The sequence below is a fragment of the Tauraco erythrolophus genome, chromosome 2 (assembly GCF_009769465.1).
Source record: "Tauraco erythrolophus isolate bTauEry1 chromosome 2, bTauEry1.pri, whole genome shotgun sequence".
NCBI lineage: Eukaryota > Metazoa > Chordata > Aves > Musophagiformes > Musophagidae > Tauraco > Tauraco erythrolophus.
In genome coordinates this window covers 71,248,183-71,273,436 of record NC_141466.1, presented here as the reverse complement: position 1 = coordinate 71,273,436, position 25,254 = coordinate 71,248,183, and the positions used below count along the sequence as shown (strand labels likewise).

The 25,254-nt window shown below is 41.0% G+C and overlaps 1 protein-coding gene across 2 annotated transcripts in view; it reads right to left on the bottom strand.

Annotated features, from left to right (window-relative positions):
• The window catches only part of ELP3 (elongator acetyltransferase complex subunit 3), a 96,383-nt gene that overhangs the window by 51,979 nt on the left and 19,150 nt on the right, over positions 1–25,254 (bottom strand). For both annotated transcript variants that reach the window (XM_086631451.1, XM_086631452.1), the window contains exons 8-9: positions 11,740–11,901; positions 8,298–8,424 (exon numbers count right to left, since the gene is read on the bottom strand). In XM_086631451.1, coding sequence (XP_086487577.1) covers positions 8,298–8,424; positions 11,740–11,901 — 289 coding nt within the window. The remainder of the gene's footprint in view (positions 1–8,297; positions 8,425–11,739; positions 11,902–25,254) is intronic.

The following is a 25,254-nucleotide window of genomic DNA, read 5'->3' as shown; positions in this document are numbered from 1 at the left end:
TCTGTTTGCCTAAATCCCTGGCAAATTTGCACTCTTTATCCAAGACACATCCCTTTATTCCGGTGCTCTTTTCCAGTTGGCTGTGTTTTCCCAGCCATATGCTCATTATTGACTTCAGCATCAAGGGGCCTCCATGAAAGAGTCCCAGAAAACAGCTTCTGAATGCTGGCTTGAAAAACCACCGCTCGAATAGACAGAGCAACCGTATGAGCCAATGCAACCCACAGTTGTCTGTTGGTTAAGGGCAGAAATGATCTTTTAGTTCAGGTAGAAAAAGTGTCTCAACTGTACCTTTAAATTTAGCAGAAGCTTCTTCTGAATCGGAGGCTATTTTAAAGGTAGCGCTCTTTACTATCGTAACTTTTACAGCTGGCATGCTGGAGGAAAACGTGCGTGTGGGCAAAATACTAATTCAGAAAGACAAAGGAAGCAATCCAAGATCCGTAATAAATGCAGTTTTTCCACACAGCCTTGCAATTTATCATGTTCATACTAACGATGCAGCAGTATGTACCGCTTCTATGCGGTACAATGGAACATAGTGAAGATCGTGCTGCTACTGAAACCCGCACCCTTTGCATTTTCTGGTTTAAATTGTGACACCCTATCCCCATTACGCATGGACCCTCAAATGATGCAGAAGATAAGGGACCAGTTTTACCTGTAACGTTCAATTGATTCAGCTATTTTGCTCATGCACATCGTCACATTGAGGGAAGCAGCTCTGTCATGGTTTAACTCCATCAGCAACTAAATGCTGCGCAGCCACTCGCTCACCCTGACCCACGCTCTGGGAATGAGGAAGGGAATGCAAGGGGAAAAGGGAAGGAGACTCATGGGTCGATATAAGAACAATTTAATAATAACAATAATGTAATAACAATAAAATAATAATATATGAATATATCTATAAAATTATAATAATGCATACAAGCAAGTGATGCACAGTGTAATTGCTCACCACCTGGTGACCAATGTCTGTCCTGTCCCAGCAAGGGATCCCGAAACAGGCAAGTCCCAAAATCACGATCCCGGATGAGTGAGAGGCCCAAAAAGAGAGTGACAGAGATAGAACTCAGTCTGTCCTGGTTTCAACTGGGACAGAGTCAGCTTTCTTTTTAGCATCTAGAAGAACTCTGTGCTTTGGATTTAGTTTGGGATTCGTTATGAGAAGAATGCTGATAGCACGCTGATGTTGATAGCTGGTGCTGAGACATCAAGAACCTTTCAGCTTCCCGTGTTTTGCCAGTGTGCAGGAGACAACAGGCTGGGGGGGAGCATGGCCGGGACAAAGGGCCCCCAACTCTTCTTATGACTCAGTTAGATTTAAGATTAAGGGCCAGACTGGCAATGGAGTATTCTATATCATGCAATGTCATACCCAGAGTATAGATGAGGGCTGACTGGCAAGAAGGGTCTTTGCTCTTCCACAGGCTCTTGCTCTCCGAGTGCTCTCTCTCTCTTGCTTTAGCATTTTTCAGGCCTCTCGCTCATCTGGGATTGTGGTGTCAGGACTTACCTGTTTCGGGACTGTTTGCCAGGACAGGACAGGTGTTGGTCACCAGGTGGTAAGTAATTACACTGTGCATCACTTATTTGTATATTATTATCCTTATATATATTTTACTACTACTAGTGCTACTATTATTATAATTAAATTGTTCTTATTTCAACCCCCAAGTCTACTTTCCTTTTCCCCTTGAATTCTCTTTCCCGTTCCCAGGGGGTGGGGGAAGGCGAGCGAGCAGCTGCCTGGTATTTAGTTGCCTACTGGGCTAAACTACAACAGCGTCCAAGAGAGAGCCCTCAGAAGAGAATTAATTCCCTGTTTCCTGGTCAATTCCCATCTATATAATGGGCATGACATTGCATGATATAGAATACTCCATTGCCCAATTTGGCCCTTAATCTTAAATCTAACTTCGAATCATAAGAGGAGTTGGGGGCCCTTCGTCCCAGTCATGCTCCCTCCCAGCCTGTTGTGCTCCTGCACACTGGCAAAACACAAGAGGCTGAAACGTCCTTGATGTCTCAGTGCCAACTATCAACATCAGTGCGCTGTCAACACTCTTCTTGCAACAAATCCCAAACTAAATTCAAAACACAGAACTCTTCTAGCTGCTAAGAAGAAAAACTCCGTCCCAGTTGAAACCAGGACAACCTTTAACTTCTATTTCTTTCTTCTATTAGAATCACAGAATCATAGAATGGTTAGAGTTGGAAGGTACCTCAAAGACCATCTAGTTCCAACCCCCCTGCCATGGGCAGGGAAACCCTCCACTACACCAGATATCCAGAGAGAATTCTCACCCGCTTTATAGGAAACACACCCAGAGCTGCAGCAAACGCACCCAGCGAGCAAATAAAAGTTATTTCCACCCAGACACTGGAGAGGGAGAGAAGCTTTGTGTACACAGTTCGACCATCTGCAGAAGTGGGCACACACTGGGGCTTCATCTAGATATTTTATCTGCGGAAATATGAGTGCAATTATCTGTGAAAATAGTTTCTAAAATTAGCTTGTTCCTTACTACCACGATTCTCATTAACATAAAAATTACCATGGCATTGGCCATAGTTCATGAAACTATAATTGTATCCAAAGCGAAGAGCTTTTTAGCTCTAACATTTACTAAGACTCCAAGAGAAGCTCTAGTAACTGGAGGACTGATCATTAAATACTGCCTAATCTGTAAACGTGCCCATGAAAAAAAAAAAGACAAACTTTCAGAGGTAATGCTGGCTACCTGCCAATAATAGTGTTTCAATGAGATGTTTAGTAGGAACTGAAAGGAAAAATCATTCACCCCACTAAACATTTCAGAGCTATATTTAAAAACACAGATAATTGTCTTCCCAAAGAGTAAAAATCAATGTAGATCAGCAGTTTAACCGTCTTTTATTACAGTTATTAAAAGCTCCTGATAGAGGTGCAATATATTAGGTTCATTATGAATTTCATCTCCTTGGTAAAAATGAGAGCCCTCAGGAAAACGATCTCCTTATTTACAGCTAAAGGCAAAACAATAGTATTTAAAGTTTTACAACAACATCAAATACATTGCAAAGAGAAAGGACACTCCTATTACCCACTGCATTACTTGACCATTATTTTTCTCTCTCGCGTACAACACATCCAAGGAGGCTGCAGCCCTCTGCATATCTTACACTTGCATCATAGGCGCATCAGGCATTTCACTAAAATTAGTCTATTTCTGGGAAATGCTTATTTTGCGATTCGTGCAGAAAAAAACCCTGACACATGACTGTAAGAAAAGGAATTTTCACCAGACTAAAATCAGTCAATGATTATATTTTATTTAAAGAACATAAGAATGGGTCTGCTGAATTGAACCAAAAATCTCTTCAGTCTGATATTTGTCACCAGTACTGACCATTAAATGGTCCTGCCTATGCTTTTACTCTCGTCATTTTATTTACATGAGACTTTAGATGTACAGGGTGAAGCCATGGGACCTCCTCATGGATGTCCTCAAGGAAAAAGAGCTTCTCCGCAACTGAAGGCCTACCCAATGTTTCTGGGCAGCATCCACCAGCTCCCACGTGCCTTCAGGGGTGGAGGGTTCTGCCAGCAACTTGCTACAACACTTCCCCTGACACTTCCCACACTTGAAATGTCTCATCTTCTGGCTCTCCTCCCTGTTCCCTTTCCTTTATTCTACTCCTCAGATTTATTTCCTCTATGAAGGGTCTTTAAAGTTGTTTGAGATGGGCTTACAGCCATCCCTCCTGAAGGACCAAGAGGAACAGTCACAGTAAATCATGCTTAGGCAAAGACCATAAAAAAAAAAATAAATAAAGGCAAACATAGCAGTATCTTCTCCATTAATAAATGTTACAAGCATAATAATATTTATTCTAGAGCAGATACAGTTTGTTGATTACAGTATTGCCACTCAGTGCCTCTGCAGAAACAGAATGAGGAATTAGTAATAGCATCCTGGGAACTCTTTAGCCTCCTAAAGTTTTTGCTTAAATCCAAAGTTCTGCTTGGTAGCCCTGTTGGCAAGTGTGATTCATGAATCCTCCCAACCATTTACCCCTAGAGTCACCTCATCTCTCTCGCGTTACAACAGCAAAGTCGAGTGTTTATCGCGTTCCACAGAATGAGGTGTCTGCTCTGGTAACAATTCCATTATTCCCGCTGAGTCCTTGATTTATTCTAGCTATTATTCTAATTATTTTCTCCGACCACCTGCTACGTGAGGCACTGCGAATCGGTCTTATCTGTTATGCTTGCATTTGCCAACAGTAAGTAGCAGTATAAGTGTGTGTGTGTTTGTGTGTGTGTGCGCGCGCGTGTGTGTGTGCGTACATGTACACTGCCTGACACTCCTGGCACACCACATGCGTGGTGGGAGGAAGCAGAGCATAGTCCCTCCCTGCAGCATTTTCCCATATGTGGAACGGGGTGGAAAGACCTGAAGTTGAAAGGAAATCCTCTGAGGCTATAGAAAGAATCAATAATACAGGAGGAAAAGAGGCATGACGGGGGAAGGAGTGGAGAAGCATAACAAACTGGGACACAGGACTAGTACATTCATTATGTTTTAAAAAAAAGTAACTAATAATCTTCAGGATGAAGGCAAGCAAAAAAGCCAGTCACCTGTCGCTTACAGTAAAAAAGAATCTGTAAATATAGCAAAAGATCTAATACACTCACTCTTATCAATAAATTAAAAGTTTTGAATAATTATTCATAAACTCTCTAGGAAAGCAGTTGCTATATACACAACTTTAACCGTAGATACGCTTGCAAAGGAGTAACCGATAGCATCCTAGCTGCTGGATGGAAGTAGCAGGAAACGCTTCAAAATCAATAGGTCATAAGGGACAGAAGCAATATTACTCTTAAAACCATAATTACCTGTTCAATTTGAAGAAGCACCCAGTATTTTTAGTACGCAGTCAGCACAATCAGCAGGTTATGATCTTCCCAGGAGAAGCCCCTGTATTTAATACATCAACTAGTAATGAAGGCAAGGTGCTCAGACCTCCTTCTAAAGTCATCTGGTTCCTTTTTGTCCTACCTTTCCCTGATGTGAAAACCAGGGTGGCTAGAAAGGAGGTTAGTATCACAACAAATAACTTCTTTTTTCAAAACTTATTTAGAACTACTATGAAATCAAAAATCTGTAAGGATCCTTGACAAGCCACCGGTGTCTTTGTCTCCAAAAGTCATGGGTATCTTATAGGAAGAGCATATGTTTTTGTGAACGAGAATACCACCGCACAAAAGAGCACTACTGCTGCTCATGAACAGCTTCGTGCTGTTGCTAGAACACAACAGATGCTCTCCACTTGGTTCCTCTCTTTGCTCTCACATTATTTTTACATAGTAGAAGTGTCTAAATATTTACCAGTATGGACTAACATTTATACAGCACAACATACAAATAAGTTGTTTTAATAACTCAAAACCATGATACAAAAATTTAAGGTAGGAAATAGAGAATGTACTATCTAGCTGAATTCCTGGGAAAGAAGGAATTACTGTCTGCGGAATACTTCTATTATGTTCACCAGTGCAGGGCTCTGGAAAAAAAACAACAGAGGGTTGTTTTTACCCTCTAGTCTCTCCTATTTAAGACAAAGGATCTTTTAAAAATAAATTATAAAGCATTTAAAATGGGATGAGAAAAGCAGAGGAGAAGGCAGAAGGAAGAGGATAGCTGTCTCTTGTTTACCATCCCGTCTTGAAACACGTCATAGTGATCCACAGCCTCTCCACTCTCATGCCCTGCAGCTCCATTTTCTGAAATGCACAGTGATCACTTAGCCGGGCACCAACTCTGCAGCTGCCTCTTCCACACAGGTCTTTTTTTGTGTGCTGTCTGGTCTCAGATCGTGGTGGGGACCCTGTGCACCTTTCTAACATAGGCATTTTTGAGTCCCCCTTCTCCTCTTTCTCACACTTCCTTCACTTTAAAACAACACAGGCATAATTCTTCTCCATGTTGATGTGATCCATCATTTCTTCCTCACCAGCCTGCCTCTCTAACTCCCATTTCTCTTCCTCGCTCTGCAGCAATCACATCACTTCTGGAGGGCTTCATCCTCCACACTGATTACTCATCCTCCAACTCTTCATCTGTATGTTCACTGGCATCGAATCTTAATTTGATCTGCGAGTCCCGCTTCAAATTTCTGAACTGATTAACAGGGCTGCCACTTGAGCTGGTCTTCACCCCATCGCCCTCTCCCAATTCTTGAATTCCCCCTCTTAAACCGTCACCTGGTGTTCTTACTCCCCTGCTTAGCATTTCTCCTTCCTGGCCCTCCAACCAGCCTTTTTGCCAATTCCAGCCCTTCAGCAAAAACCAATCTTATCTTAACCCTTCCTTTTCTAAATTGAAAATTTCTTAATTCTCTTTGGGCCTCATTCTCATTTACTCTCACTTTTCCCATCTTTCCCCATCGCAACATGCAAATTCCTTCCTGCCGTGTCCCAGAGCTCGCCCACCGTCAACATTGGTTTTCCCAGCTCCTAAAGCCACACCACTTCTCTGGCAGAAATAGTCTAAACCGGTTGACCTTCTCTGCTCTGTTTTCTCCTTCTCTTGCTTTTCCATGCTCAACTGTTTTCCCAGCTTTCTTTTAATTCCCCCTCTCACAACTCCAGCCTTTTCACCACATTCTTGTCTCCTCTTTCTGAAAACTTTGCCTTCTGCCTCTTCTATTTCTGTAAAAACTGTTAATAAACGGACAAAATGCAGCATGGCATTACTTTTCCCCTAACAAGCAAGGGAGCCTGCTGGCCTGCAGAAACTGAAAGCACTTCAGCATCACTTGAAGTTACACATTTTAAACAGTCTCCCTAAATCTCCTGCAATGAAACAGGAGCAACTCCAGATCTGACAGTGGAAAAGCCTCAGCCATTTATCATGAATAAGCAGCAAAGAATAATAACAACTTAATACTTTCTACGGAAGCTTGTAATTCTGCCTTAAATAATTCCTCCCTCTTCAGTTTTACATCTTGCAAATACATTAGATTACTGTCTCCTCTTTGCTGGGTCTTATCCAAGGTTAGCTCTTTAAATGTGTTAGTCAGTATTGTTATTCTTCCACCCCAAATTCCCTCCAGCCTAATATTACTTCAGTAATGACAGGCCCATGAACAACCCAGAGCTACGGCTGCAACTTCATGAGGAGTTATCAAGTAAGGGACTCAGGTTTTGCCACACCCTGCATCACAAGTAATTCTATAAAAACACAGCTACTGTGACGTCCACCCTACACTTCCTTCAGCATTATATGAAAATAACCCAGAAGCAACAGTCTGGGGCAGGAATTTTGAGTTCACTTTCAGCTCTGTCACTGACTTCACCTCTAGTTTTATGCACATCACTTTGTTCCAGCCTCTCACACGAACATAATATTTACTGAGTACTATGACGCTAAGTTTATGAAGGGCTCAAGGAATTCTGCACAAAACCCCTTAAAAAAAATACCTACCACAGTTTTCAGAATTTCCTTCATGTACTGTACAGCTGCGTTTTCGATTGCTTCCTTCTAGACGTGCCTGTTTGCAGCACAGTAAGATAAACCACTGCTTTCTGCCTGTACTTCTAATCGATATATTCCATTGCATTGATAGCTTTTTAGTGCCAGAAAACACCTAGTCTGACCTTGCACAGAAATATACCTGCGATTCCTGTGTCATGACTACGATTTCTGCACTATTTAAAAAACATGACAAATTTTTATTTTAAAAAAGAACATGAAATAAAAAAAGTAATCTACCATGCTACCGGATAAAGTGGTTAATTCCCTACCCTGTTTACCACTTGCTCTTTTCTCATTTCAGTTTCTCTAGAAATAATTTTATATTTTCTTCCACATCATTGATAAAGATATTGAATAGCACTGAGCCAAGAACAGAGATGCTATATAACACACCTATACACTGCACTTTGCAATTAATTACCTTCAAGATAGTATGCTTTTAACTTTGAATCATGTACTATTCTAAATCCAAAGAAAGAAAACCACCTTGGAAAAAAGTAAGAGCCCTAGTTAATATCAGAAGAGCTATATTCCACAGAGACCCGAGTGACTCAGTCTTTCATGAGGCAAAGATATAATTTTCTGGATGAAGTAGTTCAACAAATCTCTCTCACCCTCCACCTTCCAAAATGAATTTTAAATTATTTGTCCTTAAGAAACAATTCTGGCCTGGATCATAACTGATAGCTGAGCTAAGAGAGAGAGGCAGTATTAGATGGAAAAGCTGGAACACACTAGAAATTCCCGGTTACTTTAAGCCATACTCACAACAAACTGGTCCATGTCCCTTTCAAGACCCATGTTTGGTAGATCAGGCATCATGTGCGCCACTACTTTAAACCCAGCATCCTTGGCTAAGTGAAAAGATTCACACACAGCCTTCACAGTGTGACCTCTGGGAAGAGAGAAAAAAGATTCGTAAGGAAAAAAACACATTTTGATACGTTTAATTGAGATTATTCTCTAGGAAGTGAGAAGGGTTGAGTTTTATTATCCATTTATCACCACTTGAGTCTTGGAACATGGCTGCTAATAAAGTAAACTACTCTAGGGGCTGAACGTAATCCAGTTTGCTACTTCTATAGCAGATGAACCTTACCAAGGCTACAGCTATTCAAATTACAGCTGGGGAAACTTTCAAAAGCTGCTCAAATTCAATTTGTAAAGCAATGACACAAGTTGATGCCACAGCACAAGCTAAGACACACCGCACTGAAGACTGTGTATCATCAAAATGAAGCATAACCAGAAACAAAAGCAACAGAAGAGCAAAATGAGAAGAAGGATGAGGGCTACATAAAACCAGCTAGCTAGAAAATCCCTCAAGCACTCCTTTTAGAAACACAAGCTCTTCTCAACTTCTGAGAGGCGTCAAACCTCCAAAACAGGCTGGATTGGGTCTTTTGAAGGATTTCATGCTCTTCTCCACCAACATCAAACCAAACTAACTCAGGCCAGATCTGCAGGAGCTCGGAGAAAGTGAGAGCCTGGCAGGAACAAAGGTTGAATCTCACATGACTCATTAGCCTCAAGCAAACTCCTCTCTCCCCTTCCATCTCCATGGCTCAGAAGCCTTCTTCTGCCTCTACAATAGCAATCACTATCACTACAAACTGCTGCCAGGAGGTCCCCATCACATGTGAACAGTCTTCTCACACAGTCCTTGCTTTTGCTCTTCCCCAGCTGGGAGGGCTCTTCCACTACTGACTGGCATTTCTGGACATTTCTATCCACTCAGCGTCTGCTGCCTTCTTTCCTCTCCAATCCCCGTTTTCTTCCCCATCACACTTTCACACCAGTTCACCACATCTTTTGGAATTCCTTGCCAACAGATTAGCTCAGCAAGTGACTTCTCCATAGTCCTTTGGATGAAAAATTAATGCCATCCAGGCATCTCTACAAATGCGTGCCTTTGGCCGAGACCTAGCACTAACCAAACCAAACAGCTATTTCCTTTGTCTTAAGGATCTCTTCCTTCCTCTCTACTGGAAGATTCTGCTTCTGTTAAACCCCTACATGTAGTTTCACAACAGTAGTTTTATTTATGATTTTTTTGCAGAATATTACGGTGTTTTTCTGAGACTGTTCAAGGACAGTATTACTCAAGACCTTGAGTAGCCTGAGGGGAGTAAATGGAGACTTGCTTCATAAATAAAAATTATTTTCTTATTAGAAGTGGAATTTGAGCTGCATCAATAACTTGATTATTTGATGCCTAGATCTGTTCTTGAATATTTTTCTGCCTCACAGCCACCAAAAGCACTCAAAAACCTCACTAATGACTTATGGAACATAATAGAAAGTAATTTCCAAACAGTTAGCCTAATTGGTTGTAATGTGACATTTTGCTACAAGCAAAATATTAAAAGTTTAAAGCCAAAACACATCCCCCACAAAGTAGAAGAAGAACAGAAGCAAAATGAGGTCATTTCAAAAGAAAGAGAAACTTGAATCACCCTTCCCTAAAAGTATATTCCAATTCATTGTTCTAAAAAGTTGGGAGGGAGATATTTCAACGAGCAGCCTGCGCTTTTCCTGCTCAGAGACTGCGTGCAGCAAAGCCCGTTAGGAATTCTGCAAGCAGCTTTGTAAAGTGCCAAAAGCCTTCACAAATATAATTCTATACAGAATTACTTCCCAGTGAAATCAAGTCAGTAATGTACTACTTCATTCTTCTTTTGATTCATCAGCAGGAAAGCAAGGGTTCATTAGCACATGTACGAGCCAAAAGTGACATAGAGCTTTGAATGATTTATGGTTCCGGCTCTGATGTGTCAGGCAAAACTGGAGGAAAACTGAAGATGACTGAAGTGATATCTAAGTGGGGTTTTACAGTTCTACCTCAGGATAGAACACTTTTAAAAGATTCAAGGTGAAAACAAGATTTTAAAAGTTGAAGAGAAATTGTTGCATTTGCAATTTGTGTCAGAATTAACTGTAAATGAACACGTCTCGCCTAAGATTGAGATCTAGCTACATTCCTTAGTATGGATCTTTTCCTTTGGAAAGCTCTGACATCTAGAGGAGGAAAGTACCACCTATGTTAGTTCTTAACTCTTGGACTACTCAATAAATGGCTTTTCCTGTCTACTGAGACCTGGATCTGACCATTTCATGGCAGTGACATCCCTGCGCTTCCACACACCAGCAACACTCCAGCTGAACCCACAGGAGGAAACTCATTTTAGATTCTTTCTTTAAGTCTCTAAAAGAAAATGTCCAACATTTTCAGTTTTGCACTACTGCCTTTAAGGTAAGTATTAACAAAAATGTGCTTTGCTTATTGAACCACAATTTCTCTGTCATTACATATGATTATGGTTATTAAACATCTTTGGTAGGTGACTGGAATACGCAATAAAACCAAGGCAAGTTGAACGAGTGTCAGAAGTGAAAAAAGAGAAAAATAGTTTCTTTCAAAATCTGAACAGAATTCTGAGACTTGCAATAAAATAAAGAAGAAAAAAAAAGAGATTGGCTTACTTGCCTACATGAGGTGAGATGAACAATGTATTGCGCCCTCTCCTACGTAAGACAACTGTTCTTTCAGCCATAGGTCCAGTACGACAATGAATAAATCACAGGCCTCTTGTGAATATATTTTTAAATCCCTAGAGATGCCATACACCTAGAATGACTGTGGTTAAACTATCAACAGGTGCTGTTTCTGGCTATGTCTCGCCCTCTGTACTTGCCAATGTCATCTCTCCTCTCCAATGCTCAGCAGAAGAAGGTACCCAGCGTAGAGAACATGCTGTTTGCTGGTAAAGCACCTCCAATAGATTATACTGCATTATAGCTACTCAAGACCATAGACTATGAATTATGTAGGAGAAGAACTATGAGCTCTCTCTGGGCACATGTTCTACTTCACAAAACTGCATTTATTTATGAAGTAATTAAAAAAAAAAAAAAAGCAATGTACCATACAGAAAAAGAATACGAGTTTAAAATAAAACATCACAAATAACTCCATTTTCTCAAGCCATGATCTACACAATATCATAAAGAAATCTGTAAAGTCACCGCAGTTCATTAGTTTTTCTTCACAGATGTATGGCCACACAAGCAATGAAAGGAGCTCAATGTTTCAACATTCAATGTTAAACAGGCGTTCAAGCAAACAGGTCAAGACACGCTACTCCAGAGTATTCCAGAAAGCATATGGTGAGCAGCCATGCTCAGCTTTGCATCGACGTTTTCTCCTCACCTGTTGGTGTCCCTGGCCACGTCCTCGTACACGCTCTGCACTCCAATCTCCAGCCTCGTACAGCCGTAGGATAACATGTCACTTAAATGCCGCTTCAGGCAGTAATCGGGTCTGGTCTCTATCGTTATCCCAATGCATTTCGTCAGGCTTCGTTCTGAATATCTGCAAAAAAACCCACATCCTCTATTAAAATTGTGAAGATGTCACAGGTAACTTCAAGAAGGGTTTCCAACATCTTCCAGGTGAGAGTTTCTATGTCATGACCAGAATTAAAATCCATGTTAAAACCCTCAAATATCCCAGCAGCAAGAGTGCCCTCAACCTTACTGCAAATGCATGGATGAAACAATACACGAATATGCACCAATACAAGTCTGGGGTTTGCTTTGTACGAAAAGGAACTGGACTGTGGCAGTCTTGCAGGGCTTTTTTAAACAGTACTTGTTGGGAAGACGCTCCCAGGACAGACTAAGTCTTCAGTACTCATTGTCTGGAAATGAAGCCTGGGCAAAAGGGAAGGTCAAGGTAAGCAGTGAGAACCGTGTTTGGTTTTGGGGACAAACCAAAGGCAGCCTGAGCACTTGCTCCCATTCAGACACTGCCAATAATACAGGATCTCACGTCAGGGAGAGCATGGTGCAGTCAGTACATTTTTGTTGGATTCCCATGGTGTACAGATAAATTGCAGGGACTGGGACAAGATCCAGCTGTGTCCTCACAAGAAAATGTACAAGACTGTCCATGAAAAATTCCACAAATCACTTTCCTTTGTGAGCAAGCAGCATGCTCACAACTTCATTGAAGCCTAATGCTGAAACAAAATTCATTGTTAACCTTTTTCCCCTCCTCTCCCATTTATCATTGGATGTCTAACAAAGACTAATTGTTCCAGCTAGTAGAAAAATCCTCTACTGATGGACAAACAGTAAGTTTGTACCTACAAGAGAGTAAAACAAAGGCGAAAAGGAATCCAAACACTTGAACCAAAGTTTACAAAAGAAAACCATCAAGCAACACTCTCTCCAACACCACCTAAATGAAAGGATAATATTCCTTTCCATACAGGGATGATCGTTCCTGCAGAGTATGGTGGTTGTGTAACAGAGGACTGCAGCACAGGAGAAAAGATTTACAGCAGGAAGAAGGAAACTTTTTTTGAAACCATTTGAAACTGAAGAGAATCTGGATAATTCCCAAGCCAGGATGTGGGCAGAATTAACAGTCGCTGTTTGAGAGGATTATCGGTCTCTTTAATGGTCTCAAATGATGAAGATCCCAGTATTAATATTAAATGTTGCTGAAAAGAGGACACCTTGAGTAAGAGAGGGATGTTACACTTATACGTCAAAGAATATTGCATATCAAAATCACAAAGATGACTAACTTCAGCTCTTTATTAGGTGTTCTATAAAGATTCATCATCCAATTTGTGGCTCTGGATAGCTGGAACCTTCTGAATCAAAATAAACCTCCAGAGTCTACCTTAGAGCACGATGGAGGTCCAATTTGACAAAACAATTCCAAAAAAACTTGCTTCAATCACCTGCCCAAAAAGCCCAGCAAAAAATCCCAAGGGCTCATACTCACAAGTAAAAATATTAACTCCCTTCAAACTCTTACAGCCCAAGATATATAAAGACTAAGATATTTGGGGGACAGACTGTGATGGCTGTCAGCATAAGCATCTTAAAAAAAACCCAACAAAATCATGTAAAACATTTCAGAGTTTGTGGCTCACTAATCTGACAGACTTAACAGAATAATTGTTTATTACATCAGGGAAAACATCGCCAACATGTGATTCATTAACATCAGACTGAAAAATGCCCACTTTTAAAAGATGTGATTTGCAAGAATTAAAGAGTGAAATTTTAGCTAAGAGGGGGGGAAAAAAAAAGTCACCAGAGAACTCACTCATCACGCCAGAGGGTATGCGCTCATATTAAGCACCTGCAATCATGGCTGGAAATACTGAGAGGAGACAAAAATAGTTATATGCCTCTCCAAGCAAATTTATGGCCAAGATATAAAGTGCTGAATATAATTAATACCAACAGACCCTAAACTACAACACCTACTAAGGGCACCAAAGGGTTTCAGTATGGTGTAAGGGCTGGTAAAATTGTCTTGCCCAACGCTACGCTGAAAAGAGATGTGTGTCTTAGTGATAATCAGAAAAGCAAAACAAAGATGAACCCAGAACAGATAAAGTAACCAAGATGGCACTTCCAAGAAAAGTCACAAGCCTCATCAAATCATCATCTTCTGTAGGACACAGACATTTTCAACCCAAGCCACAAGTCCTCCAGCTCTTCACCACAGTCCTGAAGACCTGTAGCAAGTGAACACATCTCCATTAAGATAAAATAAATGCTTGAATCGCGTGGTCCACATTTACTAAAGACTACAGATTCCTTTCAACTAATTGAAAAAGAGAAAGAAGTGCGTGACAGCCACCTGCCCACGGAAGGTGATTCTGGCAACACATCTCCTTCATTTCCTGAATAAAGAGAAATTTGACTTTTCTTCTGTCTTTTCTCAACTTTGTACTTTAAATACTCATTTGGATGTTCAAAATTTTTCCTAGCTGCAAAATGAGAAACTCTACTTCATTTGAAACCTAATACTAAAACTAAGGACAGGCACAAATTGTAAGATTATAAATTAGGAAGCCAAAACACAGAGTATCAGAAGTGGACATGAATTAACAGCTTTACTAGATTTACATAACCAGTCATTTTATGGAAGGAGTTATCAAATCGCGCCCATTAAAGTTGTACTGGTTATCATTATGCAGTACAAAGCTGCATTATACAAATAAGTTAAAATTTTATTTTTTAAAAAATAAATCTGTCAGTGTTTAACATCTAGTTTCATCATCTCTCTATGCACAATTAGCACCTTCTTCACTGACCAAGTCAATAGTGAGCTATGAGCTATAAGAGAGAGCCTGGAGACCTGAAAACGGCAGGAAATACTATATAAAAGGTTACATATTAAATACTGGATTTACATCAAGACAGACACTGATTTTTTTTTTTTTCCCAAACAAATTGGGAAATTAATTTAAAGCACAGTCAGGATCTGAGACAGATACTTACTGGCCAACAGAGAAAAACAAAAGCCAAACTAATGTAAGCTTAAGACTAACACTTTTTTTTTTGTGCAGAAAGCTTTCTGGATTTTTTTGGCTTTTATTTTTTAAGAAGTATATCTTTGAAATCTGATCCTGCTTTGCAGGTCTCAAGTCGGATTGTTTATTATTAATTAGTGATTTATGTGACAATTTATAATAGGTTGGCTATTTCAAGACTGACTTTTCTCATCCCCTACTTTCAGTGCCCAGGTCTCATCCTAACTGCCCACTGGCAACATGGTGGATTCCCCTATTTCTAGCAGCTTGGGTAGCGACGTTTTTGTCCTCGCAAGTCTGTGCTGAATCCTCCTGCCACCCTCCCAACCACGGAAGCAGCTTCCGCAAAGACATGCTCCCTAATGTTCTTGGGGACTAAGGCGATGCTTACCAGCCTGTAGTTCTCCTTCTCACCCTCCTGAAGACAGAGAGACCTTGACAGGCTGGAGAGGTGGGCCTGTGAGATCCTCATGAAGTTCAACAGGGCCAAGTGCAAGGTCCTGCACATGGGTCGGGGCAATTCCAAACACAAGTACAGGCTGGGTGGAGAATGGATTGAGAGTAGCCCTGAGAAAAAGGACTTGGGAGTGCTGGTGGATGAGAAGCTCAGCATAAGCTGGTAATGCGCGCTGGCAGCCCAGAAAGCCAACTGTATTCTGGGATGCATCAAAAGGAGCGTGGCCAGCAGGTCGAGGAGGGGATTCTGCCCCTTGGCTCTGCTCTCAGGAGACCCCACCTGGAATACTGCGTTCAGCTCTGGAGTCCCCAACACAAGAAGGACATGGAGTTGCTGGAGCGGGTCCCAGAGGAGGGCCACAAAGACGATCCGAGGGCTGGAACACCTCTGCTATGGAGACAGGCTGAGAGAGTTGGAGGGGCTGTTCAGCCTGAAGAAGAGAAGGCTCCGGGGTGATCTTCTAGCAGCCTTTCAGTACTTAAAGGGGGCCTACAGGAAAGCTGGAGAGGGACTTTTTACAAGGGTATGTAGGGATAGGACAAGGGGCAATGGCTTTAAACTGAAAGAGGGGAGATTTAGATTAGATATAAGGAAGAAATTTTTCATTCAGAGGGTGGTGAGGCACTGGAACAGGTTGTCCAGAGAAGTTGTGGCTGCCACATCCCTGGAAGTGTTCAAGGCCAGGTTGGATGAGGCTTTGGGCAACCTGGTGTAGTGGAGGGTGTCCCTGCCCATGGCAGGGGGGTTGGAACTAGATGATCTTTGAGGTCCCTTCCAACCCGAACCATTCTATGATTCTATGGTATTTCCAGCCACTGGGGACCTCTCAGTTGTCACAATCTTTCCAAGGTGAGGTGGAGCTGCCTCACTCATCCTGTTCCAGACTTGCATGTGTCCAATTTGCCAGTGGTTCCCAGTGCAATCCTTTGCCATAGGCACTTCCTCTCACCCCAAATCACCACCTAGCAAGAGCAGATCTTGCAAATAAAGACCGAGACAAAGAAACACTGCATATCTCAGCCTTTTCCTGTGTCCTTCATCACAGAGTTGCCTGCCTCATCCAGTCACAGACCCACGTTTCCTTTTGTCTTCATTTGCTGACAAACGTACATTTGTGGAAGTCCTTCTTGTTGCCCTATAATCCCTTGGAGTTTCAACTCCAGCTAAACTTTCCTAATGTGCCCTCTGCCTGCCTGAATCCCTCCTGGGTATCCCATACCTCCTTTCACCTTCTGCACACAGTCCTTTTTTCATGTTTGAGCTCCATCAGGACTTCCACATCAAGCAGTTAAGCAAAGCTGGTGACCTGTCGTGCCTGCTTGGTTTCCTGCACACCAAGATGCACTCACTGTCTTTGCAAATTGAGGAGGTTGTCCTGCAAAAATCAGCTAAACTCACCTGGGCTTATTCACCCTTCAGGGCATCCTCCCATGGGATTCTGCCTTTTAGTTCCCTGGAAACTTTCAAGTCTGTTGTCTTGAATTCCAATGTCATTATTCAGTTACTCACATCTCCCAGGATCTTAAGCTCTAACATCTCAAAGTCATTGCAGCCAAGACCACATCCCTCCCTCAACCAGCTCTTTCTGAGCAGCGGATCTAGGAAAGCATCTCTCTTTGGCACTGGATGAGCCAACTATTTCAAAATATCATCATAATGCACTCCAGAAATCTCTTAAATTAATTGTGTTCCACCATGTTGCCTTTCTAGCAGGTATCAGGCTGTCAGACTATATTCAAGGAGTTTTGTATATTGTTAAGTGCATATATTCTAATGCTTACATCATTTTCACACCTTTTCTTAGCACTACCTCCAGTTTTTAAGCATTCTTCTTGTTGCCTTTGATACCAAAAACAGCCACAGAACTTTGTGGACACACCAGTACTATATCCAGCTGGAATATGATTTGCCTATTCCTATCCAATTTTACACTATTTATACACTCAAGGGTAATTTGCCTGCTGAATCATACAGAAAGCTCATGATAATGCGACTTAACTCCTAAATATTTTCTAGATATTTCGCTGCTTCTCAGAATAGAATCCTGCACCATTCCTAGAAAAACAGCTTTACATTTTCCCATAATAAAGTACACAGTTTGCTTGTATACAACTTACTATGGAATACAAATTTATCCCTTATTTGCCTATCTCCAATATTGATAGCTCCTGCCAACCCTTAGAAATTACTATTTTAACGCAAGTATTAAACACAAGGCCCAGAGGCAAAAACAACAGAATCCTATTAGAAACCATTCAGGTCAATGACAATAATTTTCTGCTACGCCAGTTTTTTAAACTAATGTAACGGGTGACATGTTGTTTCAGTCTCTTTTTTAATGTCAAAATACCCCACTGTATCAAGTCAATTCTCGTGCAGAAGTTTATGCATATTACACTTCATTTCTCAAAAAAACCCTGTAACACAGTGACTTACCATGATAACGGAGATGATGGATTTGCCTTCACTTAATCTTTAAAAACAAGACATCTAACCACCTGTCCTGCAGGAATGGCATGCTAGCCAAGGCAGATATGAAGAGGAAACAGACTCTATCCAGCTAGGCAGACGGTCTGAAAAGCAGCATCTAGAGCTCTGGAGAGAGTGACTCAGGATACTCAGCCACAAGAGGTTAAGACGACCTTGTTGATGACCAAGACTATTATTAACTGATGACCAAAAGAAGAAAAATAGAGCAAGCCCTGAAAAATCAGATGAATTCAAGTCGAAAACTCCACTCATGATGGTCTTGTATAAACAAGTCTGTCTGATTTCCAGGGTCATTCTGGTGTTAACATTTATGATGTGCATTTCTTCTGGAACCTGAGAGTGGAGATGGATTTTATCTTCTAAAGCAGCAACAAACATCTTACAGTATTTCTCCTCCTTCCCTGGAACAGTCTTATTTGTTATTTGTAATACAGTGCTGCTGAGCTGTATTACAATTCACATAATCAAAAGCATAATCAAAAGCATAATCAGAAATCAAGACAACTGTATAGCATAAGATGACAGTGGAGCAATTTTGATAATAGACTGACCACAGAGGTGAATTATGCAAATAAAATAGATGCTAAGCCATAAAAATGAAGGAAATGAGATACAGAGAAACCTTAATATTTGCACAGACATAGCTATTGTGAAGTCAGTGCTTTTCAGCATGATTACAGAACTGTCTGAAATAGGGACAAGGAGAGATTGTTAATTTTAATCATTAGAGAATATTTGACTGAATTTTCAGAGAAAGCTGGTACATTAAGCAGACCTTCAAATCAGAATCTGCCTCTAAAACAAGCTTGGTGTTTTTCAGATCAAAAAGGCACCTACCTCTCCGCCAGACACAGCAGTTTGACACAGGGTCTCAGACACTTTCTCACTTAGACAAAAAACAGACAGCACAGCTCTGGCATAAACCAACTTATTTAACAAAGTCTCCACTCGCTCTCGATTAAACTTTGGTCTACAGATAAAAGCCTCATCAGCTAAGAGACCTCAACATCAAAGATTCAATTATTTACAATCCATACTACAGCAGCTTCCAGGCTCCCTGCTTGGGATCAGAGTGGCAGGATGCCAGACAACACAGAAACACCTGCATCATCCCAACAAGCTCAGAAGAGATAAACTATAAGAATAAAGCAGGTGGCTTAACGTTAATCACACGCCTTGAAATCATTTATCTGTTTTACATGTTTCAGAGTAGGAGAGTACATAAAGAGGAGGCAACAAGAGGCAAAAGAGCAGAAAAGGGCACAAGAAGCAGCAGAAACAGTTCAGAGGCAACATCAAAGAGAACCAATCACCACAAGCAAGAAGTGTTTAGGTGTACCCACCTATAAAGAAAGAAGGGGAGGATCTAGAACAACTCATCCAACTCAACAGACCCCAAAAACTTGCCTAAAGAACATTCCAGAATTACTTCAAAAGCCAAAGAAAACCTTCCTGAAGGTGAAGATGGCATAAATTATGAAGATGCTCATATTACTTGATCACTTGATTGTTGCCAATGGATTATCCAATAGCAGCAATTTCTGCGAAGCATGGTGCTCCATATTCATACACATCATAATGAGTGGTCACAGCTTAGCTGGGAAGGGGAAGGCACTGCTGCTTATGTGCCCTTAGCTTATCCTCCCAAAAAACACAGTTGAAAACCCACCTTGGAAGAAGAGGTGCTTAGAGCCTTGTGGAAAAAGGGAAGTGTTGCAGGGCTGGGTGGGAAAATGAAGAATTTTCATCAGCAACCAAAGGAGTCCTTGGCAGAAAGTTCCTGGCCTTAACTTTGTGAACAACTGTTGCCAATATCCAGCATCTCAAACAAGTCTGATACCTTGAAAAAAAACCTTCTTGTGCCCTTGACTACAAGGAGCATGGTCCTAGGTGTAACACAATTACAGGTGTTCAAGACAGACAATGACGTCTATACACGTGGAATTAAGACAAAAAAGTGACACCATTGGTTTCTGAAGAGGAAACTGCTGATATAATACAAAAGTATCTTACGTACCACATCCTCAGCTATTACTTAAATGCCTCCTTTTTCTTGATCTCTAATAGCTCCGCTTTATCACAATGTCAATCTCTGAAACATAGCTAGTGATAATTAATTCAGTATCTGCAATTTCCTGCTAGTAAACAAAACAGGTGGCATCTTACTCATCCAACATGTTTCAAAAGTCGAATGTCTGATGATTGCCCAGAGCAAATATTTCTGAAAGCTCAAATGCCAGTTATTTGGTCTTATACTGCTCCCTTTTTATTACAACCTTTCGGTGTCTTCTTTATCACCCCTACCAGCAGTATGGCAGACTGCTTTGGTTTCTCATCAGCATCAGTTTTCCAAGGTTCAGTTTTCAAATACTTAAAAAGTGAGTTACTTAAAATATAGTCATTTATTGACTAAAATAGAATTTTCCAATTTTGATAAAGTTACAGTATGTATACCTGCTAAAAGACAAGCAAGAACAAATCCTTTTATTTTGGTGAAATGCCACTAACAGATAAGTCATACATAATTATGTTCCCTCTTGCTATGTCACTTGGTGTTAGAAATCCAGGATAGGATCTGTGTTCAAAATAGTATCTACTCTGAAGCAAAAAAAAAAAACCAACCCTAGAACTTACCAGTTTTCTCTCTCTCTTAATTTGTTTACCAAGCTGTAACCACCATGAATAGATCTGACATCTGAAAATCCTCCGATGAAAAAGCACAGCACGAGCAGAAGCAGCGCAGTTACGTTAACACACTTCAGGCCTAATGAAAGTAGGGCTATTTGCATGGACTAATTAAACGCCTGGCTGTAACGACAAGGAGGTAATGATGTTAGCTATAGAAGAAAGGGGGTAAGCGGGTGGTTTGGTTTATTTTTATATCATTCACAGCTTTCAGAGAGCAACGTCACATAGAGGACCTCTGGGCAAGGAGCCTGTAGCTCTGCTGGAGGGACCCCACTGCTCAGGACAGCACCATGCACCAGAGCTGCTCTGCCCTTACCCTGCTGGGCTAATAAATGCACAATTATTTCAAAAGCCATAATCACTGCCTATTCTCAGAGGACATCTGAGCAGGCCCTGAAAGGTTTGTCTTGGCTCAGGAGGCAAAAAAAGGCCACTGAACAGAAAACCCTGACAGGACCTTCTAACACTGCAGGCTTATTTTCTAAGCTCCCATCCATCAAGTTCAAGGCAAGAGCAATACAGATAATGTTTGGTTGTTTTTTTTCAGCAACAAATTACTAGCAAGCTATAAATGAAAACACCAGGATGAATAAGCATATGCTAGAGTGCAGTATGTCAAACAAAAAACCCACATATGCATGGCTCTAACAGGAGCCCAGTTGCAATCTCTTTTTTACCTATTTCAGTCAAAACTAAAAAGGTTTAAGGGAAAAAAGCTGAAACAAGGGTATGGGCAGGAGAGTGCTTATGTCCTCCTCCCTTATGTTAGCCCTCTGCCTTTTTCAAACCTGCCCCAGTGAGCACAGCCAAATTATAGACTCGGAGACCAAAGTCTTCACATTTCAAGGGGCAACAGCTTTAAACAGAAAGAGGGGAGATTTCGATAAGATCTAAGGAAGAAATTTTTTACATTAAGGGTGCTGAGGCACTGGAACAGGTTGCCTAGAGAAGCTGTGGATGCCCCATCCCTGGAAGTGTTCAAGGCCAGGTTGGATGACACTTTGAGCAATCTGGTGTAGTGTAGGGTGTCCCTGCCCATGGCAGGGTGGTTAGAACTAGATGGTCATTAAGGTCCCTTCCAACTCAAGCCATTCTATGATTCTCCCAGAACAGAAGCAGTGAGGTGAGCTACCAGCTTCCCCACACCAAGGCTCAAAGAGATCCATGTCTCTGAACTGCCTTCAGATGTCAACTGGAGCGCCACTAACAAACCAACCTGGTCTAGAGGTGGAACAAGGGACCTGTATGCTCCAGAAACACATGAACAGTGCACAAGGGAAGTCCAAAGGTCTATTTAGCCCAACATCCCATCCACTCACGGCTGTTGCAGATGCTTAGACTAGAGCAGTAGGAGCAGGGCAGGCTGCAGTGGTATTTTCCTTGAATATTGCCAATTATTTCTTCCTCAGGGACTCCCTGAGCCAGAGATGATGCCTTCAGTAGTAGCAGGTGTCTTCAGGACTTCGCAGCTCTCAATGGATATTTTTGCTATGAAAGTGTTCGGTCACCCCTCAGTCTATGTACTGCACAAAGTGTCTCCTTTGCATTTAATTCTCTTTTCATCTGATAACCCTAGTTCTTGTGCTGTAGGAGATAATCTACGTTTATCCTTTTTTAAAGTCTTCTCCATGCTGCTCAGGATTTCATAGGTCTCTGTTATATCACACTCAAATATTTTTTCCCTGGTTCTACAGTATCATTTTCCTTCTCCCCTCCCTTATTTTTAAAAAGAACTACTGAACAAAGGTTCAAGCTGTGAAGGCAGTGCTGAATTACGTAGCAGCATACAATATTTCCCAGTTTGCTCTCTATTCCCTTCATTATAATTCCTCACACTGAGTTAGTCTTTTAACTAATATCAAGCACCAAGCCTGTATTTCTCACAGTTATCTACTATTAACTTTAAAATCTTGTTCTTGAGTGGCATTAGCCAACTTGGAGATCATTGTTTTGTAGTAAAATAAGGAAAAAAAAAAAAAAAAAAAAAATCTTTCTTATACACATCATTCTATATCTACACTAATATTCACCTGCCCCCTCACCACCCACCCAGTGTGGTCAAGGCCATCTATTCTGGCACAGATTCCTCTAGGACACCACTAAGGCCTTTCCTCTTTGTGTAAATTGATAATTTATTCCATCTCCTAACATCTTTCAGTTATTTATGCATAAATAAATCTGTTGAAACATTAGCCCATTTCAAGTACCCAGAGGAAAAGAATTCATCTGCTGTAAGATGAAAACATGTACTATGGAAACAAGAATCTCTCTACATTCTACATAAAGTGGGAGGTGGTTTGGGTTTTTTTGCAGCTAAAGGAAACAACTGTTATCCTAATAAAGACAGTTGAACTCCAACACATCAGCAAAACACAAGTTTTTCCAAGATGCCTGAAAGAAGAAAATACAGAAAGTGCTTGTAAAATGTCCACTTCCTAAGCCCATGCTCAATCTATTAGATGAAGAGTGTACACACCTTCCTTGACCACGAGCCAGACACTTTAAATTTCAGACTAATACATGAATGTCAGTAAAAAAACCCACCCACCCATCCATCTTATATGTGGAAGATGCAGCTAGTTCAACACACCAACCTGATCATTCCAGCTTGGGTTTTCAGAAGCCAAGACAAGCAGATCAATGAGCCACATATGGATGAAACGACAGGTCAGTTGCCAATGCACTCAACCAGCAATTCTAAAACTTCCGTCCTTGCTTGTACAGTTTTTTTTATCACCTTTAATTACCACTAATAGCATTTGAAAATGACAACCAAATAAAAAAAGCCATGAATGTCATCCCGAAAGACTTGACAAAACTGCAAAAAGGAACAAGCGGTTCAGATGACCAGAAACTTGAAGGCACTATGAAGCTCTGGGCTTGCTACAGAAGAGGGTAAGATTTCCTGTGCCAAGCAGCAGCTCCTCTCCTATCTAAGAGAAGAAAATAGCTTACAAGTAATTTCATGCCCTCCCAGGCTACCAAAATCACACAGGTCACACGTGAGGGTCATCAACCCCAAACAGTATTATTTTCAAAACCATGTGTCAGTTTATGGTGCAGAAGAAAAGCTTAGAAAAAAATACGCTCAGTACAATTAAAGAAAATTGGAGACACTTGAAGCTATGAAGTTTTAAAAAGAATCAAACGCAATTCTCAGTGACAGTTTGGGAATTTCTGTCCAGTAATCCAGGATAAACACTAAATACAGAGTCCTACTCTTTGCTTTAAGCATCAGTTCTGTGCAGCGTGGTGCCCTTAACCCACACAGTATTTCAAGGGGAGAAAGGCAGAAGGCTGTAGGCTGCATTTGATTAATATTTCATTTTGGTCAATTTTGCCTTTCTAGTATCTTTTCACCAAGCAATATAAAATCTAAAAAGAAGTAGCTCTTAGTCCCATTTCAGCTGTCCCTTCTGTGGATTCCAGTACAATTTTATTTGACTTTTAGTTAAATTCCACCTCTACCAGGCAATCGATATCAGCTATTCCCACAGGACAGGTTTTATTCTACGTCCCTTTCTCTTTTTATCCAAGCATACAGAAGCAGATAACACATCCTCTGAACAACAAACCATGTCACCACAGAGACACTGAAGTGCAAGCAGCTCATCAGCCTTCTATATACAGTGAAACAAAGTGTTATAAAACTTGCATGAGGAGATGCCCAAGATTTGCCCTTGATTTCTCACATCTTTGCTGTGCAATTTAGTCCGGGGAAACTTGAGAGAGCAACAATGTCAACGTCTGTTACCCAATCAATATGATCAATGATTAGGTCATAGAGAGTTTACCACAGAACAGTCAATATATCGTTACAGACGCAGGCTAAAAAGAGATTTGGGAGGGAAAAAATGACATGACAGTCTCTTATTAAATCTAAACTGAAGTTCAAGGTTTTGTTGCTACAGTTGATGAGACAGACAGCACTAGGTGAGACATATATATTAAAAAAAAAAAATAGTTCCAATTTCAGTTCTGATACTGACTCACTGTGGCCTAGGGAAAGTTGCATATTCTCAGTAACAACCATTTCCTAGCTGTTATTGAGGAAAACAATCACTTCTGCTGCTCTGGTGCTGCATATAGTTCTGACAATTAAATGCCCTAAAAGCTATAGTTGCATAAAGACTGTCCAGCAAAAAACTTGCTTTGTAGTTTGTGCATCTACCTATTAAACAGAATTCATCTCATCCCCATCTGACACTCCGATACAAACATTTTGCTTGAGGAAGGAAAAACAGCTTGATTGCTGCTTTGAGGAAACAAAGAAATTGTATCAATAAAATTATAAACAGAGCTAATAAAAAGCAGTCATCAGCCAAAACTGCCGGTGAAAAGCTACGGTTTCGCTAATCTCGCTCTCTTGCCAAAGCAACTCCCTCACCTATAAAGCTGCAATATGATCTACATACATCAAAGCACTACAAAAACATACACACGCTTGTTTTCTCCGTGCTTGTAAAACCACACGTTGAAGAAGAGGCTTGCTGCAGCAAACTACAAGAGCTGATGGTGTAATTTCCCCAGCTCCATGTGCTGTCCATTGTAGCTCCGACTAAGATGCCACCAGCTACTCAACTTTTAATGGTGATTGACTTGATTGCTTTGGAAAAGTATTTCAGCTTTTAGTTGCTACAGTAGCTTAAAACCACATCCTCCCTAGGCACAGACATCCCATGCAACTCCAGGGAAGATGTGTTGGTCCCAAGGAGCAAGTCCGTGCTACGGCGTGAAGCCAAATGTT